Source organism: Saccopteryx leptura, chromosome 4 (genome assembly GCF_036850995.1).
Source record: "Saccopteryx leptura isolate mSacLep1 chromosome 4, mSacLep1_pri_phased_curated, whole genome shotgun sequence".
Classification (NCBI taxonomy): Eukaryota; Metazoa; Chordata; class Mammalia; order Chiroptera; family Emballonuridae; genus Saccopteryx; species Saccopteryx leptura.
The window spans coordinates 201796500-201815952 of NC_089506.1; the positions used below are offsets into that span (position 1 = coordinate 201796500).

Genomic DNA, 19453 nt, shown 5'->3' on the forward strand with positions numbered 1-19453 from the left:
AAATATTTTGGGGCCAAAAATCCCCTCTTAAATATTGTTCTTAAAGCAAACTCAATTATAATTTTTCCTTTATTCACTAATTTTTATAGAATTAGAAATATTACCCTAAGTAACTGAAATCGCTGTCGCAGAATACCGAGACAGTGGCTTCTACTCTGCCCCTTACTACTAGCTAGAAAGGAAAAGCTGCATGTCACCTTTTTAGCAAAGTAAAAAGTAAACAAACACCTTTGCCAAAATAAGATTTTATTTTGAAAGTCATTTGAAAGACACTAAGACTCAAGGGATGTAGATTCCAAATTCACATTCTGTCCAACCTCCACCAATGGTCTGTCACACCAAAAAGTTGCTTTCTTTGGTAATTTCTATATTTAGCTTTCTAGAGAGAAGATCTTTTCCCATAAGCCATCTTCATTCTTTTTGTAGAGGAGAGCTTTATTTCCAGGAAATAGCGTGTTTGTTGGAGATGGATATTTTTTTAAAAACATCAAGGTAGATCTAATATGTTCAACAAAGTGAGAGGGCTCAGCTAGAGGTGAAGTGGACAGATTCTGGAGAAAAACAAGAGTCGAAGCATGAGAATAACCTTGCTATGTTCCCTACTGATAAAGTCGTCAAATAAAATACCCTTGTGTTCCTTAAACATTAACCAGGATGTCCTCAGATCACTATATAAAGCTATATACGTTGTAAAATTACGGAAGAACTGAGGTGTACTGGGTTAATAGGAAAAAAGCAGTTGGTTGCTTCCTGCTTCACCTCTGCAGGTGTCTGTCCAGGACAGTGCTCATCCCCAACTGACACAGAAGTGGATGGGGGTCTGTCGGCAGCATCCAGAAGACAGATCCTACCCAGTGGAGGAGAAGCAGCTTTTATTTAGTCTAAGCCCTCTTTTCTTACAGATGAGGAGACTAGGGTCCAGGGAGTTAAGGTTTGCCCAACCTGTAAATTCTCACCTCTAGTATTTGCTTATCATCTTGCTGCAACCAGAAATCCACATGGGGAAATGGCATCCAGAAATACGGTCCTATTCGAAGTTGTTCTGTCTTTGCATCATAAATACTAATCATCTAAAAAAGAACAGTTTAAGGATAGAATTTAAGGAACGTTACAGCTTCTCAAACCCTACCATTAAAGCAGGTTCCAGTGGAGTCTAGCAGTTAAGGCATTTTCTGCATGACAAGCTTCTTTACAATTTTGTCTCATAATAAACACTGCTACTTACTCAATACTTCCAACAACTGTCTGGTACTACACTTTGTAACATATTATTTTGTTTAGTTTTGACGACAATCCTGCAGGAAGATGGCATTTTCCCATTTTGATTGAACACCTGAGGCTCGGCGAGCCGGGGCACATAGCCCACAGTCACATTTCCAGTAAGCATCAGAGCTGGGCCTCAGACCCAGGGGTCTGTGAAGTCCATGTTCCTCATGGCTACATAGAAACACTGCCTCCATATTTACACCCAAGCAGCTGTTACCTTGCAACTTTATACATTTGTTGCCCCATCAAAAGAAAGGAAAAACAATTTGTAAAAATGCTCATTTGCCAAGTGATAGATACCCTGAATTCTCAGATCTGTCAACAGTTAGTTGTTCTAGGCTTACCCAGCATTGTTCAATTTCGGTTACTGAGATTGAAATATACTCTGAATATTAGCTAAATCATAGCTGTGATGCTACTTGAGAAATTATAAAAGGAACCCTAAAAATGTTATTGGCAAAATAGATCATTCTGAATCCAAGTATTATCTTTCAGTGAAAATGTCAGCATTTGATGAATGAGCAGATCTCTTTTGGGTGCTCTGACTGCTATTCTATTTTTTCACACTTTACACATTTTAAAATTTTTATTTATTGGAGAGAGAGGGGAAGGGAGAGTGAGAGATAGCCATAAACACTGATATGTTCCTGTATGTGCCCTGACTAGGGATTGAACCCACAACCTCTGCGTATTAGTAAAACACTAACCAACCGAGCATCTGGCCAGGGCACTTGACCCATTTTTAAAGGATTCTTTCACCCACTCCTCGAACAGCATGTCAGTCTTAGGTTTTTATTTTTCTTTTAAAATTAAAATGTTAATTAATTAACAAGCACTCTAAGGCCCTGGCCAGACAGCTTGGTTGGTTAGAGCATCGTCCTGAAGCATGGAGATTGCCGGTTTGATCCCCGGCTCGGGCACATCGCTGTTCCTGTCTCTCTCTTGCTCGCTCTCCCTCTCTCTCCAAAATCGAGAAAATTAACATGTAAATACAAAATAAAAAGCACCCTAAGGCAATCTGACTTTTAAATTGATTTGATCAGTGTTTTTGATCAACTCATTCCAGCAGATTGCTCTTTAGTGACTTGGTCGAAAAGAGTGTATGATCCAAGGTGCAGAGGGGAGAAACCTCTCCTTCCCCCTTCCTGGCTCGCTCTTTTTTTTTTTTCTGAAGCTGGAAACGAGGAGGCAGTCAGACAGACTCCTGCTTGCGCCCGACCTGGATCCACCCGGCACGCCCACCAGGGGGCGATGCTCTGCCCATCTGGGGCGTTGCTCTGTTGCGACCAGAGCCATTCTAGCGCCGAGGCAGAGGCCACAGAGCCATCCCCAGCGCCTGGGCCAACTTTGCTCCAATGGAGCCTTGGCTGCGGGAAGGGAAGAGAGAGACAGAGAGGAAGGAGAGGGGGAGGGGTGGAGAAGCAGATGGGTGCTTCTCCTGTGTGCCCTGGCCGAGATTCGAACCGGGACTCCTACATGCCAGGCCAACGCTCTACCACTGAGCCAACCAGCCAGGGCCCTGGCTCTTTATAGGAACTTTATAGGTAAAGTTCTTACAAAGTAAAAGGGGTTCATTCTCTTTGGATTGGATATTGGGGATTCACATTACCTCCCCCTACACCTTCAAGGCAGAGAATTGGGGTCTTGAGCTATTATAACCTACAAGTGTGCGTGCGCATGTGAGTTGTGAAGTTTGACGACTCACTGGTCCTCCTGTTAAAGCTCGTGCAGCACGCAGCTCCTCTTCTGGACCACGATCTTGGAAGGAGGCTCTGTAAATCTCTGCAGTTTTAACGTTGACAGCTGTGAGGGACAACAGGATGACTTTGAGTTGACAAAAGATAAACACGGAAAGTTTGCACAGGCCCACATTTCTCCCACCATACATAATAGAATATGGGTGTCTCTCTCAAAGAAAGGATAGAATGGAAATTGAACAACATTAAGTGCCTGGAGCTTCCCTCTTCCTGGACAGGGAAAAGGCAATCCTGTAGCCAAGTATCTCACTCAAAATGGCCGAGGCCTGAGCTGAACTAGGTTTAGTAAGGCTGTTCCAAACCAAGCACCGGCCCGGTCGGCGGGGAAGGCAATTCATCTCTTCAGGTAGGTGCAGGGCAAACGTGTCTGCAAATGGTTGAGGTCAGGAAGGCGACCTGTGATTGTGGCCAAGTCTGGTGTTTTTGTTTGTTCTAATTATTATACGTTTCAGATATATAACTTTGTTACACATAACACACATCTGTGTTCCTACCACCTAGCTAAATATGTAAAATATTACATACATGGTATAAGCCCTCTGCAAATACAGCCAATTTCATCCTATTACATCCTCAGGAGTCTTAGGGGTCATCACAGGAAGGTAGAAGTTTCTGGATTTTCTCTAATCTGGTAAGTTGTATTTTCCTTTGTAGGATCTTTGTTCTTGGTTCCCTTGCTGTCAGAAAATTATTATGCCATCCAGCCCCTGGGCCCTGGGCTGAGCCGTTCACGGAACAGCCTTGCACTGAGCCTGCCTTGTGAGCGCATGGCCAGCCTCTACCCTCAAATACACACACTACTTACCAATGCCATAAATGATTGGAAAGTGGTTTTCGTTTTCTTCCCGGTCATTTAATTCTAACAAATAAAAAAAAATTTTTTCTAAGATCCAATTTTTAAGAAATACTAAATAATTGCTTTCATTTTGTAAACTAGAGGCCAAGAAAAAGCTCCACTGCTATAGGGGGGAACCAGACAACAAAAGGGACAGTTTTCCTACTTCCTTTGCTGAGTCCCAGAGCACTCGGGCTTGCCCTGAACGCACTGCCCCTTCCCGAGTCAGTGCCTCCCAGCGGTCTGCCGCCCGAGGTGGCAGCTCCTGCCTGGGGTGTGGTCGCTTCTGCCCAGGAGTACAGGGGAGGCTTCCGAGTATCTCAGGGAAGGGAACATGACTTGCTCTAAAGTGGGTCAGCATCTCAACAGGTTGAGCAGGATGCGGACCCCGGGAAGGGAGGGGAGGCCGTTCCCGCAGCTGGGAAACGCCAGAGCAAAAGTCAGCAATGCCTTAGCAGCTGTGCCTTCTGTGAGCCCGGTCCTGATGGTGCCAGGTCCTGCTCTAAGGGTGAAGCAAAGCCTTCCTGAAATCTACAGCTTTGTTTTGGGAAAGATGGCAGAACTTACCTGTCACACATAACGTCACTAAGTGAATGTCATCTTCTTGTCTGTCAAATTCACCTAGAATTAGAATTTTAAAACTAGGTATCAAAAAAGCTCCTTTAATTAACAGAACATTTTTTGAGCAAGTAAAAATGGGGACAGCGGGAAGGAAGCCAGCTGAGCCATCTCTGTTCCACTGCCTTTTCAACTACAACCTGGCCTGTCAATCAGAGGCCAGACCCACGTGACCTGATGCCAGGGCCCCTGCTGCCAAGTGACAGTCGTGTTCCTAGCCTCCAGCCCAAAGGAAACTGTGACCAAGGCTTTCCATTTCTCTCTCCATTCTGAGGTATAGGGGGATAAACTGACAAGATCTTTATTCATCTTTTCCTAAGTAACGTCTTTTCCTGACTTCAGGCATAAAAAATTTGGAAAATACAGGAGTATAAGGAGTAATATGTTTTTAATGCCCATAATCTCACAGTTAATACGCTATATATTCCATTCTTTCCTGTGCATAGCTAAGCTCATAGTATGTCGACAATCTTATAACCCAATTTTTTTGTACATATGTATTTTCCCATGGAATTGAAACTTTTTTCATGAGTACTATTTTTTAACAGCTATATAACTATTCCTCCACTAATGAACATTAGATTATTTTCTGTTGTAAACGATATGTTGCCTATCTTTGGGCATAAATTCTGTGTATATTTCAGATTATTTTCTTAGAAAAGATTCGCAGAAGGGGAATTACTGGGACAAAGGACATGAACCTTTCAAGACTTCTTCACCAGGACACCAAATAGCTTTCCCAACAGGTCGTACCAATGTATGTGCTGGTTCTCTGTGCCTGTGTTACCTCCCTGCCTCATGGTTAATCAACACAGAACAATGTGGTTTTTTAAAAAAAATAATTGCTCATTGAGTAGGGAAGAAATGGTATAGTCAATGTTTTCATATTTTACAGATTAAAATGAACATTCTGCCCAGAGGGTGGATCTGTTTTTACATAATTCAGAGCATTCCTACTTTGGAGTACATCAACTGCTGTTTTAAAATGAAATCGTGTCCCCACACCATTAGCCCCTAAAAATTTAGTTCATTACAGTTCAGTCTTCATTAGATTTCAAGCTAAGCAGCTATGTCACTCCAGGAAGGTATGCCCCTCTTTAAGTTGTGTCCTCACTGGGACTTTTACACAAGCAAAAACATATAAATTTGAGGGGAAAACAGTGAACTTACTAAGAAGTTGATGAGTAAGTTTTTGTGACAACTGCCTATCATCACTGAAGCCGCCCACGAGGTGCAGTTCCAGCCTGGCAAAGAGAGGGACAGTGGTCAGAGGCCAGCACGATGCACAGCGGCGTGCGCTGGTCTCGCTCTGATTGCGGTCCTCGGCTCCTGGGAACCCTCGCCCTTCAGCCACGACGCAGGCACGCGATGTCTCTGGGACCGCTGGGGTAGATGTGTCTTCCCTAGGAGGAGCTGGGGTGGAGGAGTGCAGGAAAGACAGCTTGCACGGACCACAGCCCATCTTAGGGAGGGACTGCAGTGTGCCTCCCGCAGATGCTGCCCCCTAATGCCCACCTCTCCTGGACAAACAGGAATGGTCACCGCCATCCCACAGAGAAGGAAACTGAGTCTGTCTAAAGCACATGCTTATCCACTGTGCTGCCCTGAACATCAGCTGCATGAGACAGAAAAAAAAGATTCTTGGAGTTAAATATTTAGGAAATCTTGCCTACTGTAACCCCTCCCTAGGAGTCACAGTACACACTAGCAAAGAAAAGGCCTAAGAAGTCCAACAGTTGAAAAAATCAAACTTTGTTTAGCCCTGTTTCCCTTGCTCACTTGTCCACTAACCCCTGTCCACAGCCTGTAACAACCTAGTGTTTCTGAAAGTGTGGCTGTATTTCTTTTTTTTTTTTTACAGAGACAGAGAGGGATAGACAGGGACAGACAGGAACGGAGATGAGAAGCATCAATCATCAGTTTTTTGTTGCGACACCTTAGTTGTTCATTGATTGCTTTCTTTTTTTTTTTAATTAATTTATTTACAGAGACAGAGAGAGAGAGGGATAGATAGGGACGGAGAGAAGCATCAGTCATTAGTTTTTCGTTGCGCATTGCGACACCCTAGTTGTTCATTGACTGCTCTCTCATACGTGCCCTGACCACGGGCCTTTAGCAGACCGCGTAACCCCCCGCCCGAGCCAGCGACCCTGGGTCCAAGCTGGTGAGGTTCTGCTCAAACCAGATGAGCCCGCACTCAAGCTGGCGACCTCGGGATCTCGAACCTGGGTTCTCTGCATCCCAGTCCGACGCTCCATCCACTGCACCACCGCCTGGTCAGGCGAGTATTTCACACAGCTGTATTTCACACAGACATGAGCAACGATGAACTGGGATCTAAGTAACCAGCATGGGCAAAGCATCAAGTGGCCTCACAATAAACATTTAAAGTAAGGAGAGCAGTGATCACGGCTTTGCTCAACACTGGGCTACAGGTTTGCATTCCAAATCATAGTTGCAACAAACCTTTCAGAGTGACCAAATCGGTTCCTTGAACAGGCCGGGGACATCTCACAACTGCATGTCGTAATCTGCTATGTAATCTGTGGAGCCCATTGCAAAATAGAAAGGCCATTCTGCAACTGCACAGGTTGCATGCCAGTGAAGCTGGCCCAGCCTGTGTCACCAACACACGCAGCAACAGAATTAATTTAAAATTTGATCTGTCGTACTAATGAAACTCTGCCAGAGAATCCCTGGGATTCTAAGGGCTTGTATGTTAATGGGCTAGTTCAGTGGTCGCAAACTCATTAGTCAACAGAGCCCTACGATTGAAATTTCTTTTGAGGCCCTGGCCGGTTGGCTCAGTGGTAGAGCGTCGGCCTGGCGTGCAGAAGTCCTGGGTTCGATTCCCGGCCAGGGCACACAGGAGAAGCGCCCATCTGCTTCTCCACCCCTCCCCCTCTCCTTCCTCTCTGTCTCTCTCTTCCCCTCCTGCAGCCAAGGCTCCACTGGAGCAAAGATGGCCCGGGCGCTGGGGATGGCTCCTCGGCCTCTGCCCCAGGCGCTAGAGTGGCTCTGGTTGCAGCAGAGTATCACCCCCTGGTGGGCAGAGCGTCGCCCCCTGGTGGGCGTGCCGGGCGGATCCCGGTCGGGCGCATGCGGGAGTCTGTCTGACTGTCTCTCCCCGTTTCCAGCTTCAGAAAAATACAGAAAAAAAAATTTTTCTTTTGAGAGCCAAATTTTTTAACCTTAAACTATATAGGTAGGTACAATTCCTTATCGAGGTAGCGCCTGCACGTGGTATTTTGTGGAAGAGCCACACTCAAGGGGCCAAAGAGCCACATGTGGCTCACGAGCCACAGTTTGCCGACCAGGGGACTAGTTCATTCAATGGCTACCTTAGACTTCAAATAAAATGAACAAAGCCTTCAGAGTCTACCTAATGAGAGAGAGAGGAGAGGAGACATTGTGAGCACAGGTCAGACCTGTGTTGTGGGCCTGCCACTAACTAGCTGTGTGATTCCGGGTCAGCCAAGTCTCAGTGTCAGCAGCCATGAAATGGAGGTGATTACGCTTCTGTACCCAGTGAAGGTTAGATGCTATAATGGACGGTCAGGTCAGACATCAGCTCTCATAAGGAATCTAGTGAGGCCCTGGCTGGTTGGCTCAGTGGTAGAGCGTCGGCCTGGCATGCAGAAGTCCCGGGTTCAATTCCCGGCCAGGGCACACAGGAGAAGCGCCCATCTGCTTCTCCACCCCTCCCCCTCTCCTTCCTCTCTGTCTCTCTCTTCCCCTCCCGCAGCGAGGCTCCATTGGAGCAAAGATGGCCCAGGCGCTGGGGATGGCTCCTTGGCCTCTGCCCCAAGCGCTAGAGTGGCTCTGGTTGCGGCAGAGCGATGCCCCAGAGGGGCAGAGCATCGCCCCCTGGTGGGCAGAGCGTCGCCCCCTGGTGGGCGTGCCGGGTGGATCCCGGTCGGGCACATGCAGGAGTCTGTCTGACTGTCTCTCCCCGTTTCTAGCTTCGGAAAAATACAAAAAAAAAAAAGTAATCTAGTGAAACCAGTGATATACTGACACTTAACACTGTACCCCTGATCCTCAGCCTTCCCCCATTTCTTCCCTGCCTTGTTTTTCTCCACAGCACTGTCCACCATTTAACATCCTGCTTTGCTTAGTGAATGGCTCCTTGCTTTTCAATATGAACACCATAGGGGCAAGTATGGTCTACTCTGACCGCTGCTACGTCCTTGGCACCTGTATCAAGTTCTTGCTCACAGAAAGCTTTCAATAAGTAATTGTGCGAGGGAGGGAGGGAGGGAGGGAGGGAGGGAGGGAGGGAACGAGGGAGAGAGGGAGGGAAGGGAAGGGAAGGAGGAAGGGATACCACATCTGGTGAATAACAAAGCAACGTCTGATATATGAACATCTAAAAATACATTACTGAGGCCCTGGCCTGTTAGCTAAGTTGGTTACAGCATCGTCCCAAAACACCAAGGTTGCAGGCTCGACCCTGGGTCAGGGAACATATGGGAAACTAATGAATACACGACGAAGTGGAACAACAAAATAAATGTTTCCCTCTCTCCTTTCCTCTGTCTCTTTAAAATCCATTTAAAAAATTTAATAAAAATACATTACTGAAAATACAACTACAGGTGCAAGGCCCAACCTTCCTTTCACAATCCAGCACTGCTCCCCAGCCTGTGCCCATCACCCATTCATTCACTCAGCAACTACGGACAAGGAGCCATGCTGTAGCAAGCTCTGCTCCAGAACAAGACAGCCACCGTGGTCATGACCTTCCATGATTCCACAGCAGCTTCCACAGCTACTGCCTCTATACAAGGGTGCAGAGTTCCTATTATCACAAAACATACAAGGAGCTCACCTTCCACATTGAGCAGAGTCAGAAAAGGATTTTATGGAGTTCATGATCAAGGGGACCTCAGCTTTGGTGTCGGTTCCATCACAATGTGTCAAGCAGGTAGCCCCATTACCTGAAGAACAAGGGTGAAATAACTCATGTTATTCCCAACGAGAACTCAGTTGGCAAGCCAAGTCGACTCCTGTCCATTTGGAGCGCCTCGTGTTTGACTATCCTGTAAGAAAAACCAGAGGCTGTGCTGCCCAGCCAACCCGTTCTGACCAGGGCACAGGGAGACACCATGCAGACCAGAGAAAAGGTAAGCCGACTCAGGTTTCAGATTGGACACCAGGACACTTGAATTGGGAAATGAATGTTCCCAAATGTTGGGTCAGTTTAAGTAATGATTTCCTTCATCTCTCTCGCCATACCTGTGTGCCTCAGGACCACAATGTGACAAGTGGTGGCATCATCAGAACCCAGAATGGAGATGGAGCCTGTTTAAAAAAGAAATAAAATAAAATATCCAATAGCCTTTTGTGATAATGCCCAATTCACTGCTTCCTAACCTACCATCCTTTGGGGAGGTCACTGCAAGCTCTCTTTGCTGAACATACAGAAGGCCCTGGGGTCCCACTTGTTGAACAGACTGACCTCTGAGAAGTCTGGCTCTTTCCTGTTTAATTAAAAAAAAAATAGTGATGGAAATTAGTGAGGACTGAGTAACTAGAGAGGTGGGGAGAGCCAAAGCGTGCCCTAGGTGGGAAACACACACTTGTAGATTTGAGGCGTGTGTGTTTGACAGAAAGGCTCAAATAAAAAGGTAGCAACTATCATGTGGAATAATGCAAGAAAAAAAAAGTTCTGTTATTTTTTAACCTACAAAACAAGATTTTAGTGCCTGTGGAGTCAGATGCAAAAATCCCTTTTCAGCTCTTTACCAAAGAATATGAGACTCCTCACAATTTTCTAATTGTAAAGAGAATCAGATTATATGGCCTAATGGACCAGTGGCTCAGAAACCACATCCCTTCTTTCCTTTCCTTACAGAGGTAGAGGGGTCAGGGCCTTCCCTAGCCCCTAGTCTGGTACTCCCGCTTCCGGAGTTCCGGAGCAAGGGAGCAGTCCAACCCCTGCATCCTTTAGGACGGCACAGAGGTAGAGGGGTCAGGGCCTTCCCTAGCCCCTAGTCTGGGACTCCTGCTTCCGGAGTTCCGGAGCAAGGGAGCAGTCCAAACCCTGCATCGTTTAGGACGGCACAGAGCTGGGAGCAGCAGCAGGAGAGAGGGGAGAATGCACGATGCAGAACCAACTCACAACTACTAACTGCACAATCATGGAAAATGCAGACTAGGGGGAACTAGTTTTGAAATGTACACTGAAAAGCAAGATAACAAAAGTATAAAATAAATTTTAAGCGGCCCTGGCCAGTTGGCTCAGCGGTAGAGCGTCGGCCTGGCGTGCGGGGTACCCGGGTTCGATTCCCAGCCAGGGCACATAGGAGAAGTGCCCATTTGCTTCTCCACCCCCATCCCCTCCTTCCTCTCTGTCTCTCTCTTCCCCTCCCGCAGCCAAGGCTCCATTGGAGCAAAGATGGCCCGGGCGCTGGGGATGGCTCCTTGGCCTCTGCCCCAGGTGCAAGAGTGGCTCTGGTTGCGGCAGAGCGACTCCCCGGAGGGGCAGAGCATCGACCCCTGGTGGGCAGAGCGTCGCCCCTGGTGGGCGTGCGGGGTGGATCCCGGTCGGGTGCATGCGGGAGTCTGTCTGACTGTCTTTCCCCGTTTCCAGCTTCAGAAAAATACAAAAAATAAATAAATAAATAAAAATAAAAATAAAAATAAAATAAATTTTAAGCTATAAATATGCTGTTCAAACAACCCCGCTAAAATGATGCTCCACCTAGAAAAAAATACTGGAAGGAAACTCATCAGAATGAGTACAGTTATGCTAGAACAGGGTAAACACAATAATTTCATTGGTGTTTTTTCTCTATTCTCTAAATCTTCTATGATGTAGTTACGTTATTATTAAAGTAAAAAATCAAAAGGAGCAAATCTATGAAAATAATATATTAATATTAGGTGTCAACATTTTGTCTAATTCAATATCTGTATAAATTCTTACTCAGTAAACCTGCGGGGGGGGGGGGGGGAGAGACCCAGGGTTAAATTCTTGAATGAAAACTAAATTGTACATTTTTTTCAAAAATGTCAAATTGATACAACCCTAAATATCATAATTTCCTTCTTACTTGAAAGAAAACTCAATAAATAAATTCTTATGCAGCTGTGTAATACACAGTATGTATGTACTGTATAGACTGGAGAACATTTGTATAATCTTATACTGGCTCCTTGTCATACCTCCTGACTGGTGTGAATTTAGTCAGTGCTTACTAAAATAGATATAAAAAAGCATAATGATCAGCTGGATGAGTTATACAGTGTTTTCTTCTAATAAACTGCCATTAATTGGAAGCAAGGCAGCAATTACAATGAGACCAGACCCTCAATTTAAGAAAGGAACTGAGGATTAAGTGAACTGCAGTCAAGAGTTAGGTCAGCTAGGAACTTTGAAATAAATATGGCCAGTTGTTCTCAAACTCAAAACACTCCTTATCAGAGTGCTTTTCAACTTCTTTTTTTTCTTCTGTTTTCTTTAGCAAGAGAGAGTGACAGAGAGAGAGGAGACAGTGAGACAGGGAGAGAGATGAGAAGCATCAACTCATAGTTGCATCACTTCAGTTGTTCACTGATTGCTTCTCCTACATGCCTTGATGGGGGAGTGGGGCGGGAGCTCAAGCCGGGCCAGTGACCCCCTGCTCAAGCCAGCGACCCTGGTCTCAAGCCAGTGACCATGGGGTCATGTCTATAATCCCACAGTCAAGGAGGCAACCTCAGGGTTTCACACCTGGGTCCTCAGCATCCCAGGTCGGTGCTCTATCCACTGTGCCACCACCGGTCAGGTAGAGAATGTTTTTCATTTTCATACCACTCTAACCTCACCTCAATTTAAAATAACAGAGAATTCAGAATTTCCTTTATATCGTTCCTTTAATACTCACCTTCGCTTTGTTCTTTTGAGAGAGGGAGTAAAGGCGAATTTTTATCACTTATTTTCACAACCAGGTCACCACCCAAAAGCAAAGCTACTTGTGAGAAATTATTACTTTCATACCCAAAACCAAAAATCAGATGTTTTTTGACAGAGCTCCTACTATTTCCACAGTAAAAGCAGCATGGATTATTAGAAGAGAATGCCACAAGCAAAAACGGGACGCTGCTTCTGTTTTCCACTTAAATTTTAAAAAGTTAACCTAAGTCCTCCTCTGTGGGAAAACCCACAGCCAGCTCTACCTTATAAACACATCCTTTCTGATATAAAAACAGCCCCGCTTTCTCAACTGAGATTCACGAACGATCTCTTCCATGTTGGTCTTTCTGCGCCACACCTCAGCGCACTTCCCAGTCCTAGTCAGGGGCACTGTGCGCTTACCCGGGAGTCAGCAGACCCTTTCTGCATGTATCCGACAGGAACTGTTGTGGCCTTTGCAAACTATACCCTGCAGCATGAAAACTCACAGCCCACACGGAAACAAAGGGCTGTAGCTGTCCTTCCAATAGCTTTATTTATGGGAGACACCAAAATCTGAATTTCATATATTTCACATGTCATAAAATATTCTTCTGATTTTCCTCCCAACATCTAAAATGCAAAAACCAAGAGACTCGGTTACAGTGTGTACAAACTACAGCAGTGACATGGAAGAGAGCAACACAGGCCATTCCAGTAAGTGTGCTCTAAATGGTTCTGGAAACTGGACTTCTACAAATTTCGTTCTCCTCCCGCAGTTTCTTGACCCCCCCCAGCAATAGGCAGGTGAAGAGAACGGAAGCTGGTAGAACGCTGCTCTCTGTATAACTTCACATCCTCCTTAGACTACAACGAACGCTAGTACACCCACGATCTGTCTCACTTGCCAAGCACCCAGTAACTACAGCTCCCGTTCTGTTTGGGGGGCTCTGGAGGCAAGGTAGCGGCCCTCAGGAGGAAAGCTGTGCGGAGCACATCATGTATCAGAGCAGGCCAGAGACTAAAAGGGATAGTCAAGTATAAAGTCAACACATGCGGAGAACTGAGAAACGCACTACCTGATCCCACTTGAAGGAAAGAGAGTATACTTACTGTACATGACTCAAAAAAAAAAAAAAAGAGTAAAAACCATTCTTGGCTTGTGAGCTACCCACACACAGGCTTTGGCCTGTGGCTGTAATTTACTGTTCCCTGTTAGCCAATCTCTTAGCTGTACCCTTCAGGTTGGTCACAGACCCCTTACCCTGCTGCTATATTCTGTTGTTCTTTCAAAAAGAGGGGAGCAGGTATAAAAGTGCTTTGTGAACTGCAAGCATGGTGCTCTGTAAGAAAGTACTAACAGGGACAGCTCTCAAAACTGAGCCTTCTTTCCCACTTGGGCTACCTTATTTCAGTCCGTCATGGTCTCGCATCTAAATTCCTGCCAGAGAACTCAGGAGTGGAAGAGAGAAGCAATGCCTGCCGTGGGAGTCCTCTGCCTTTCCCCGAGTGATCTGGCCTTGCTCCCGACCCTCTGGGAAACGGGGATGAGACTGGCCACTCCTTAGGCTGTGTGACGATTAACTGAGAGCAGGATTGTAGGGGGTAGCTGTCACGGTTCCCCGCCCGTTTCTTTGACAGTCTCAAAGTCTCCCTCGCCCACTCTGTTCTCCCAATGGCTGCCAGCATCATTGCTTCAAAACACTGAGTTTGTTACATCATTTTTCTGCTTAAAAAAAAAAAAATCTCTAAGCCCAGCAATTTCACCTGTAGGAATAATTATGGGGCTTATAAAGATTTAGCTCTGTGAATGTTCATAATAGTGAAAGAATGTATCTAACATGCTTAAAAGGAGGAACAAAGCGACAGGGCACTCATATTGTGAAATTCTATGGAACCACTTACCAAGATGTTGCAGGACTGGCTATGGAACACCCAGTGGCTGGTTAGGAGCAAAGACTCTAGAGAGCACAGCCTTTTTTGGGCAACAATCTGTATCTGCACTGTTGCATGCAGTAGCCACTAGCCGCAAGTGGCTGTTGAGCACTTGAAATATGATTAGTTCAACTAAGGAACTGGTGATTAAAGTTTATTTTTAATTAATTTGAATGTAAACAGCCACTTGTGGCTGGTGACTACCATACTGAGCAGTACAATTAGAGTCAAAGGTAGACTGCAGTGTTCCAATGCAGGTGACACCACTTACAGGACGTGGGACCTAACCTCACTATGCCTCATCGTCATCACCTGTGAAATGGAAATCGCACTGGCACCTGCTTCACAGGACAGTGGTGCTCAGCAAGTTCCACTGCATTGCTGTCATTGTTGTTATTGTTCCATGTTAGGCGCAGCTAGGGACAGGCTTACAACTGTTGACACTGTATACTTATACTGTTACATGAATAAGACATCATAAAATACAATATATAGTATGCTTTCCCTTTTTTTTATTCAGTGAGAGGAGGGGAGGCAGAGACACAGACTCCCGCATGCACCCCGACCAAGACCCACCAGGAAAGCCCAATAGGGGGTGATGCTCTGCCCATCTGGGGCTTGCTCTCCAATGCTCAGCAACTGAGCTCATCTTAGCACCTGAGGTGGAGGCCATGGAGCCATTCTCAGTGCCCCGGGCCAACTAGCTCCAACTGAGCCATGGCTGCAGGAGGGGAAGAGAGAAAGAGAGAGAAAGAGAGAAAGAGAGAGAGAGAGAGAGAAGCAAGAGTGGGAGGGGGGAGGGGAGGGGTGGAGAAGCAGATGGGCACTTCTCCTGTGTGCCCTGACTGAGAATTGAACGCAGGACATCCACACGTCAGGCCGACGCTCTACCACTGAGCAAACCGGCCAGGGCCATGCATTCACGTTTAAAAGTTTATCATATACAAATAAAAACCTTTATAAGGATATTTACTGAAATGTGAAAAGTAGTTATGGTCCCAGATTATTTTTTCTTCTTTTAGACATTTATATATTTTTACAAAGAGGCCACACTACTTGCTATAGAAAATAGTCAAACCTTTCATTTCCCCCCACTGCTTATCTGTTGAAAGATGCATCCAAACTCCTCTAATCCAGGTACCACCAACCTCTCCGGCTTATCTTCACTCTTCCCCTTCTGACCCTCTCTCTGCGCCCAGGAAACTGGCCGGCCATCACGGCACAGTCTAGCTAGAAAGCCCTCTCACCTCCATCCTCCTTCCCTAAGGCTGCGGCAAATGAAAGTGACCTTCCCTCCTCCATGTTTGCAATGTGAATTGGCTTCCGCTATGCAGCCTATCTAGGTCATGTCCCCCTAAATAGGCCAAACCTCCCTTGGAGAGGGGCTGGCCGCCCTGGTATATCCATCCCCACAGGCCCCTCTCCACAGTGGGCTGCCTGCCTGTCACACTGATCTTTCCACTTTTTTGTAGTAGAAATTTTCAAACAGACATAAAAAGAGTATCATCTAAATTTTTTAGGCAGCTGGAATTTTCTCCTTTGGTGAGTCCTACTTCTGGCTTCCCTCTTTAATGGTGTGACAATGACATAGTCCAATGCCCAGTATCTGCTAAGTATTCAGTATGTGTTGACAACTATTACCATTGTTTTCTTGAAATTCAAGTTGAGAATCACATAGATCAGTCCCATTTTCCCTGTCAGTTACTCCTCATCCTTCCCGTCATTTTGTCATTTTGTCATTTTGTTCACGCATTAATGTAACAAATATTTACAGAGTGCACACTCATCTCCAGGCTCATCTTCCATTGTCCTAGGATCTGAGGACACAAAGCAAAGGCTCTATCTGCCTTCAGGAAGCTTATATTCTGGGGGACAGATCAAGGGATAATAAACAAAACTAGTATTCAGACAAAACAATTGTGTACAACCTGTGTCACTGTTACAGAGGAAACCTTAGGAAAACCTCCCAGAGGCCTATAGACCAGATCAGGCATCTTCACTTTGCATCCTGGGGTAAAAAGGGGCATTTTTGGCACTTTATGGCACTTAACAGTTTACAGTATTTGAGTGATTCTGTGATTAAAACCCAATCTCCACAAATAGACTGTAAGTGCCCTGATTGTAGGGATAGAAGGGAACACCAGACGATGCCAAAAACAAATTAGGGGCTTGATAAGTATCACTTAAATCAATTTACTGATTCTAAACGGACAAATGGGATGTGTGGTTCCCCCATGTTTTTGTTTTTGTTTTAACAGAAAAACCCGTTTCCAAACAGTTTCTGCATAAGCACAGACTAAGGGTTCAGAGATCTGAGGACAAAAGCAGGAAAACAAAACCCTGCCTTTAGGGCGTGGTCCTCAACTTGGCCCAGCTGTGGAAAAGCGGGGCCCTCTCTTCTGGCTAAAAATAACAGGAACCCTACGCCCCAGGGAGGGCGGGTGTGGCGGCAGAAGGGGAGGGGACCCTCAGGGGACCCCTGCCCAAACGCTGTCCCAAGCCCACCCTGGAACAGCCTCCTGCTTCCCGAGGAGCCCAAAACGATGCAGCGTCCACGCGGGGTGGGACCCCGAGAGGGCCAGCGAGCAAGGGCGGCTGCCCAGGTTTGCCTGAAGGGGCCAAGTCCGGACTCGGGGTTGGGGCCGCCCAGTCTGGGAAGAGGAGATCCAGGGTGTCCTCAAGCCTCGGTGCTGGGCGACACTGGGCCAGCCACCTAACCTCTCTGGGCCCCCGTCCCTCCTCTGCGGAAAAGGGGCCTCAGCAGATGCCCTCTAAGGTCCAAAGAAGGGAAAGCTCCACAGATCCCTCCAACGAAGGCAGAAAGTGGGCTGTCAGCGGCCGGGACACCGGCGGTGCCGCCGGCACCTCCACTGCGCCAAGTGCAAGGTCTGTTTCGGGGAGAGCGAGTGGCGGCGGCGGGGTGAGAAGGGCTCGGGCCCGCCTCGAAGCCCCCTGCCCCGGCCCTGCTCACCTCCAGAAGCGGGTGGGCTCGGACGAGATCCCCGGCGGACTGCGGGAGCCGCACTCGCCGCCCCTCGACCAGCAGCGGCATCGTGGAGGAGGTAGCCCGGGCAGGCCCAGGGAGGCGGGAGCCTCCCCAGCAGCCGGCAGCCCGCCGCCCCGCCCTTGGCTCGCCCGCAGGCCGCGCCCCGCCCCGCCTTGCCCCGCCGCGAGCGCCGCCGGGAAGTGGAGTCCGAGGAGACTACACATTCCCAGGAGGTTGAGGAAATCTAGGGCGGCGCCGCAAGGCCACATGGGAACGCGAGGGAGAGAACCGCGGCCAGCTGGGAAATGTAGTCCTGCGAGCGTGGCGGGTGAAGGGAGGGGAGTTGCGCTTAACGCGAGAGCCTCCGCTCTCTGAGCGGTAGCTCAGTGAGTGCCCAGATCAGCTCACCTGGCCTGAGCGCGAGGTCTGCGGGCTGACTACCTCAGCTTATTACACACCAGCTCTGGCACGTCTCATGTGACCTTGAGCAAGTCCGAGTTTGGAAACCTCCATAGGACTGGAGTCAGTGAATGATCATAGTCTTAAACTGGGAAAACAGAGCCTGAACTTTGCTAGCCCCACATTTGGAAATCATCAGCAACACTTGGAGCTTGGCATCCAGGCGACACTCAGATGGGAGTCAATATCAACAAGGTACGCCTTGCCGTTGGTGGTGCAGTGGACCGGGTCCCAGCTTCTGAAATCCTGATGTCGCAGGCCTGAGCCAGGGTCACCAGCTTGAGTGTGGGGTGGGTGGCTGAGCATGGGATCATCCCACGTTGTTCCCTGGCTTGAACCCAGAGGTCACAAGCTTGAGCCCAAGGTCGCTGGCTTAAGCAAGGGGTTACTGGCTTGGCTGGAACCCCGCAGTCAAGTCACATACGAGAAGCAATCAATGAACAACTAAAGTGATGCATCTCAATATATACCCAACTCCAGGAGAGCAAAAAATAATTTCTGAAAAAAGGACAGTGGTGAGATGAAAAGGAGCCATCCCACGCAGAGTAAAACCATTAAAATGCAATCATCTACATTCTGCTTCCTCTAAGTTTTTCTCAGCTCCCAAGGGGATTCTCGGGCAACAGCGTAGAGAACCACCATAGTAAGCAGTGCCTGACAGGGGAGCTTCCGGGCCCTTCCTCTGCAAGTTGAGCTTTTTTTTTTTATTTTTTTTTTGGTATTTTTCTGAAGCTGGAAACGGGAGAGACAGTCAGACTCCCACATGCGCCCGACCGGGATCCACCCAGCACGCCCACCAGGGGCGATGCTCTGCCCACCAGGGGCGATGCTCTGCCCACAGGGGGCGTCGCTCTGCCGTGACCAGAGCCACTCTAGCGCCTGGGGCAGAGGCCAAGGAGCCATCCCCAGCGCCCGGGCCATCTTTGCTCCAATGGAGCCTTGGCTGCGGGAGGGGAAGAGACAGAGAGGAAGGAGGGGGGGGGGGTGGAGAAGCAAATGGGCGCTTCTCCTATGTGCCCTGGCCGGGAATCGAACCCGGGTCCCCCACGCGCCAGGCCGACGCTCTACCGCTGAGCCAACCTGCCAGGGCTAGATCTCTTAAATTGCTACCAAGAAACTACGGTGGATGAAATGGAAGTTATCTTTGTCTTGAAAAGATTTTCCCATGGAAGTGTTTCCTGCTTTAGACTTTTTCACAAGGTAGCCAGCTATTAACTGCCTTTCCATGCATTTCTACTGAATCCTCACAACCCTAGAGTAGGTATTAGTTATTTCCACTGTAAAGCTCAATAAAATTGGAGCTTTGAAGAGTGTAAGGCACACCTGATTAGAAAGAGAAGACACTTTTCATTAAGGAAGACCCAACCACAGCAAACACACAAAGGAATGAACACTGGTTCTCCACCAATTGAAAGTCTTTTTCATGAGGAATAGAAAATTTTTTGTTTTCATGCAATTCCCCAAAAGATTCACAACTATTTTTTCCCCAGAGATGTTCCTTCAAAGGATGTAAATTTTTTGAAGAAATATTTGCCTTCATTAGCCCAGTTCAGGCCTCAGTCACACCTGGCTGGTGGTGATCAAGGGGAGTCACCGACACCTCAAATGTATCTAGAAGTCATTCTCGTCACCAACATGCAATTTATTTTTGAGCATTCCAAATTAAAAAGAACATTTGTGTGAGAAGCCCCTTTCCTGGGTTACTTCCCTTTATTAGA

General features: G+C 47.3%; 1 protein-coding gene across 2 annotated transcripts; it reads right to left on the bottom strand.

Moving 5' to 3' along the window:
• Positions 1–227: 227 nt before the first annotated feature.
• Positions 228–17428, bottom strand: NTAN1 (N-terminal asparagine amidase). 2 transcript variants are annotated; one of them, XM_066382565.1, is made up of 10 exons: positions 17262–17428; positions 9857–9959; positions 9715–9780; positions 9308–9416; positions 5647–5720; positions 4426–4479; positions 3829–3882; positions 2930–3069; positions 957–1070; positions 228–551 (listed from the first exon to the last, which is right to left on the bottom strand). In XM_066382565.1, exons 1-10 carry the CDS (start codon positions 17340–17342, stop codon positions 372–374), a joined length of 975 nt encoding a protein of 324 aa, XP_066238662.1. In that variant the 5' UTR covers positions 17343–17428; the 3' UTR covers positions 228–371. The 2 variants fall into 2 exon arrangements, with proteins under 2 accessions (XP_066238662.1, XP_066238663.1); XM_066382566.1 differs by having other exon boundaries at positions 2972–3069; positions 17262–17427.
• Positions 17429–19453: the final 2025 nt, after the last annotated feature.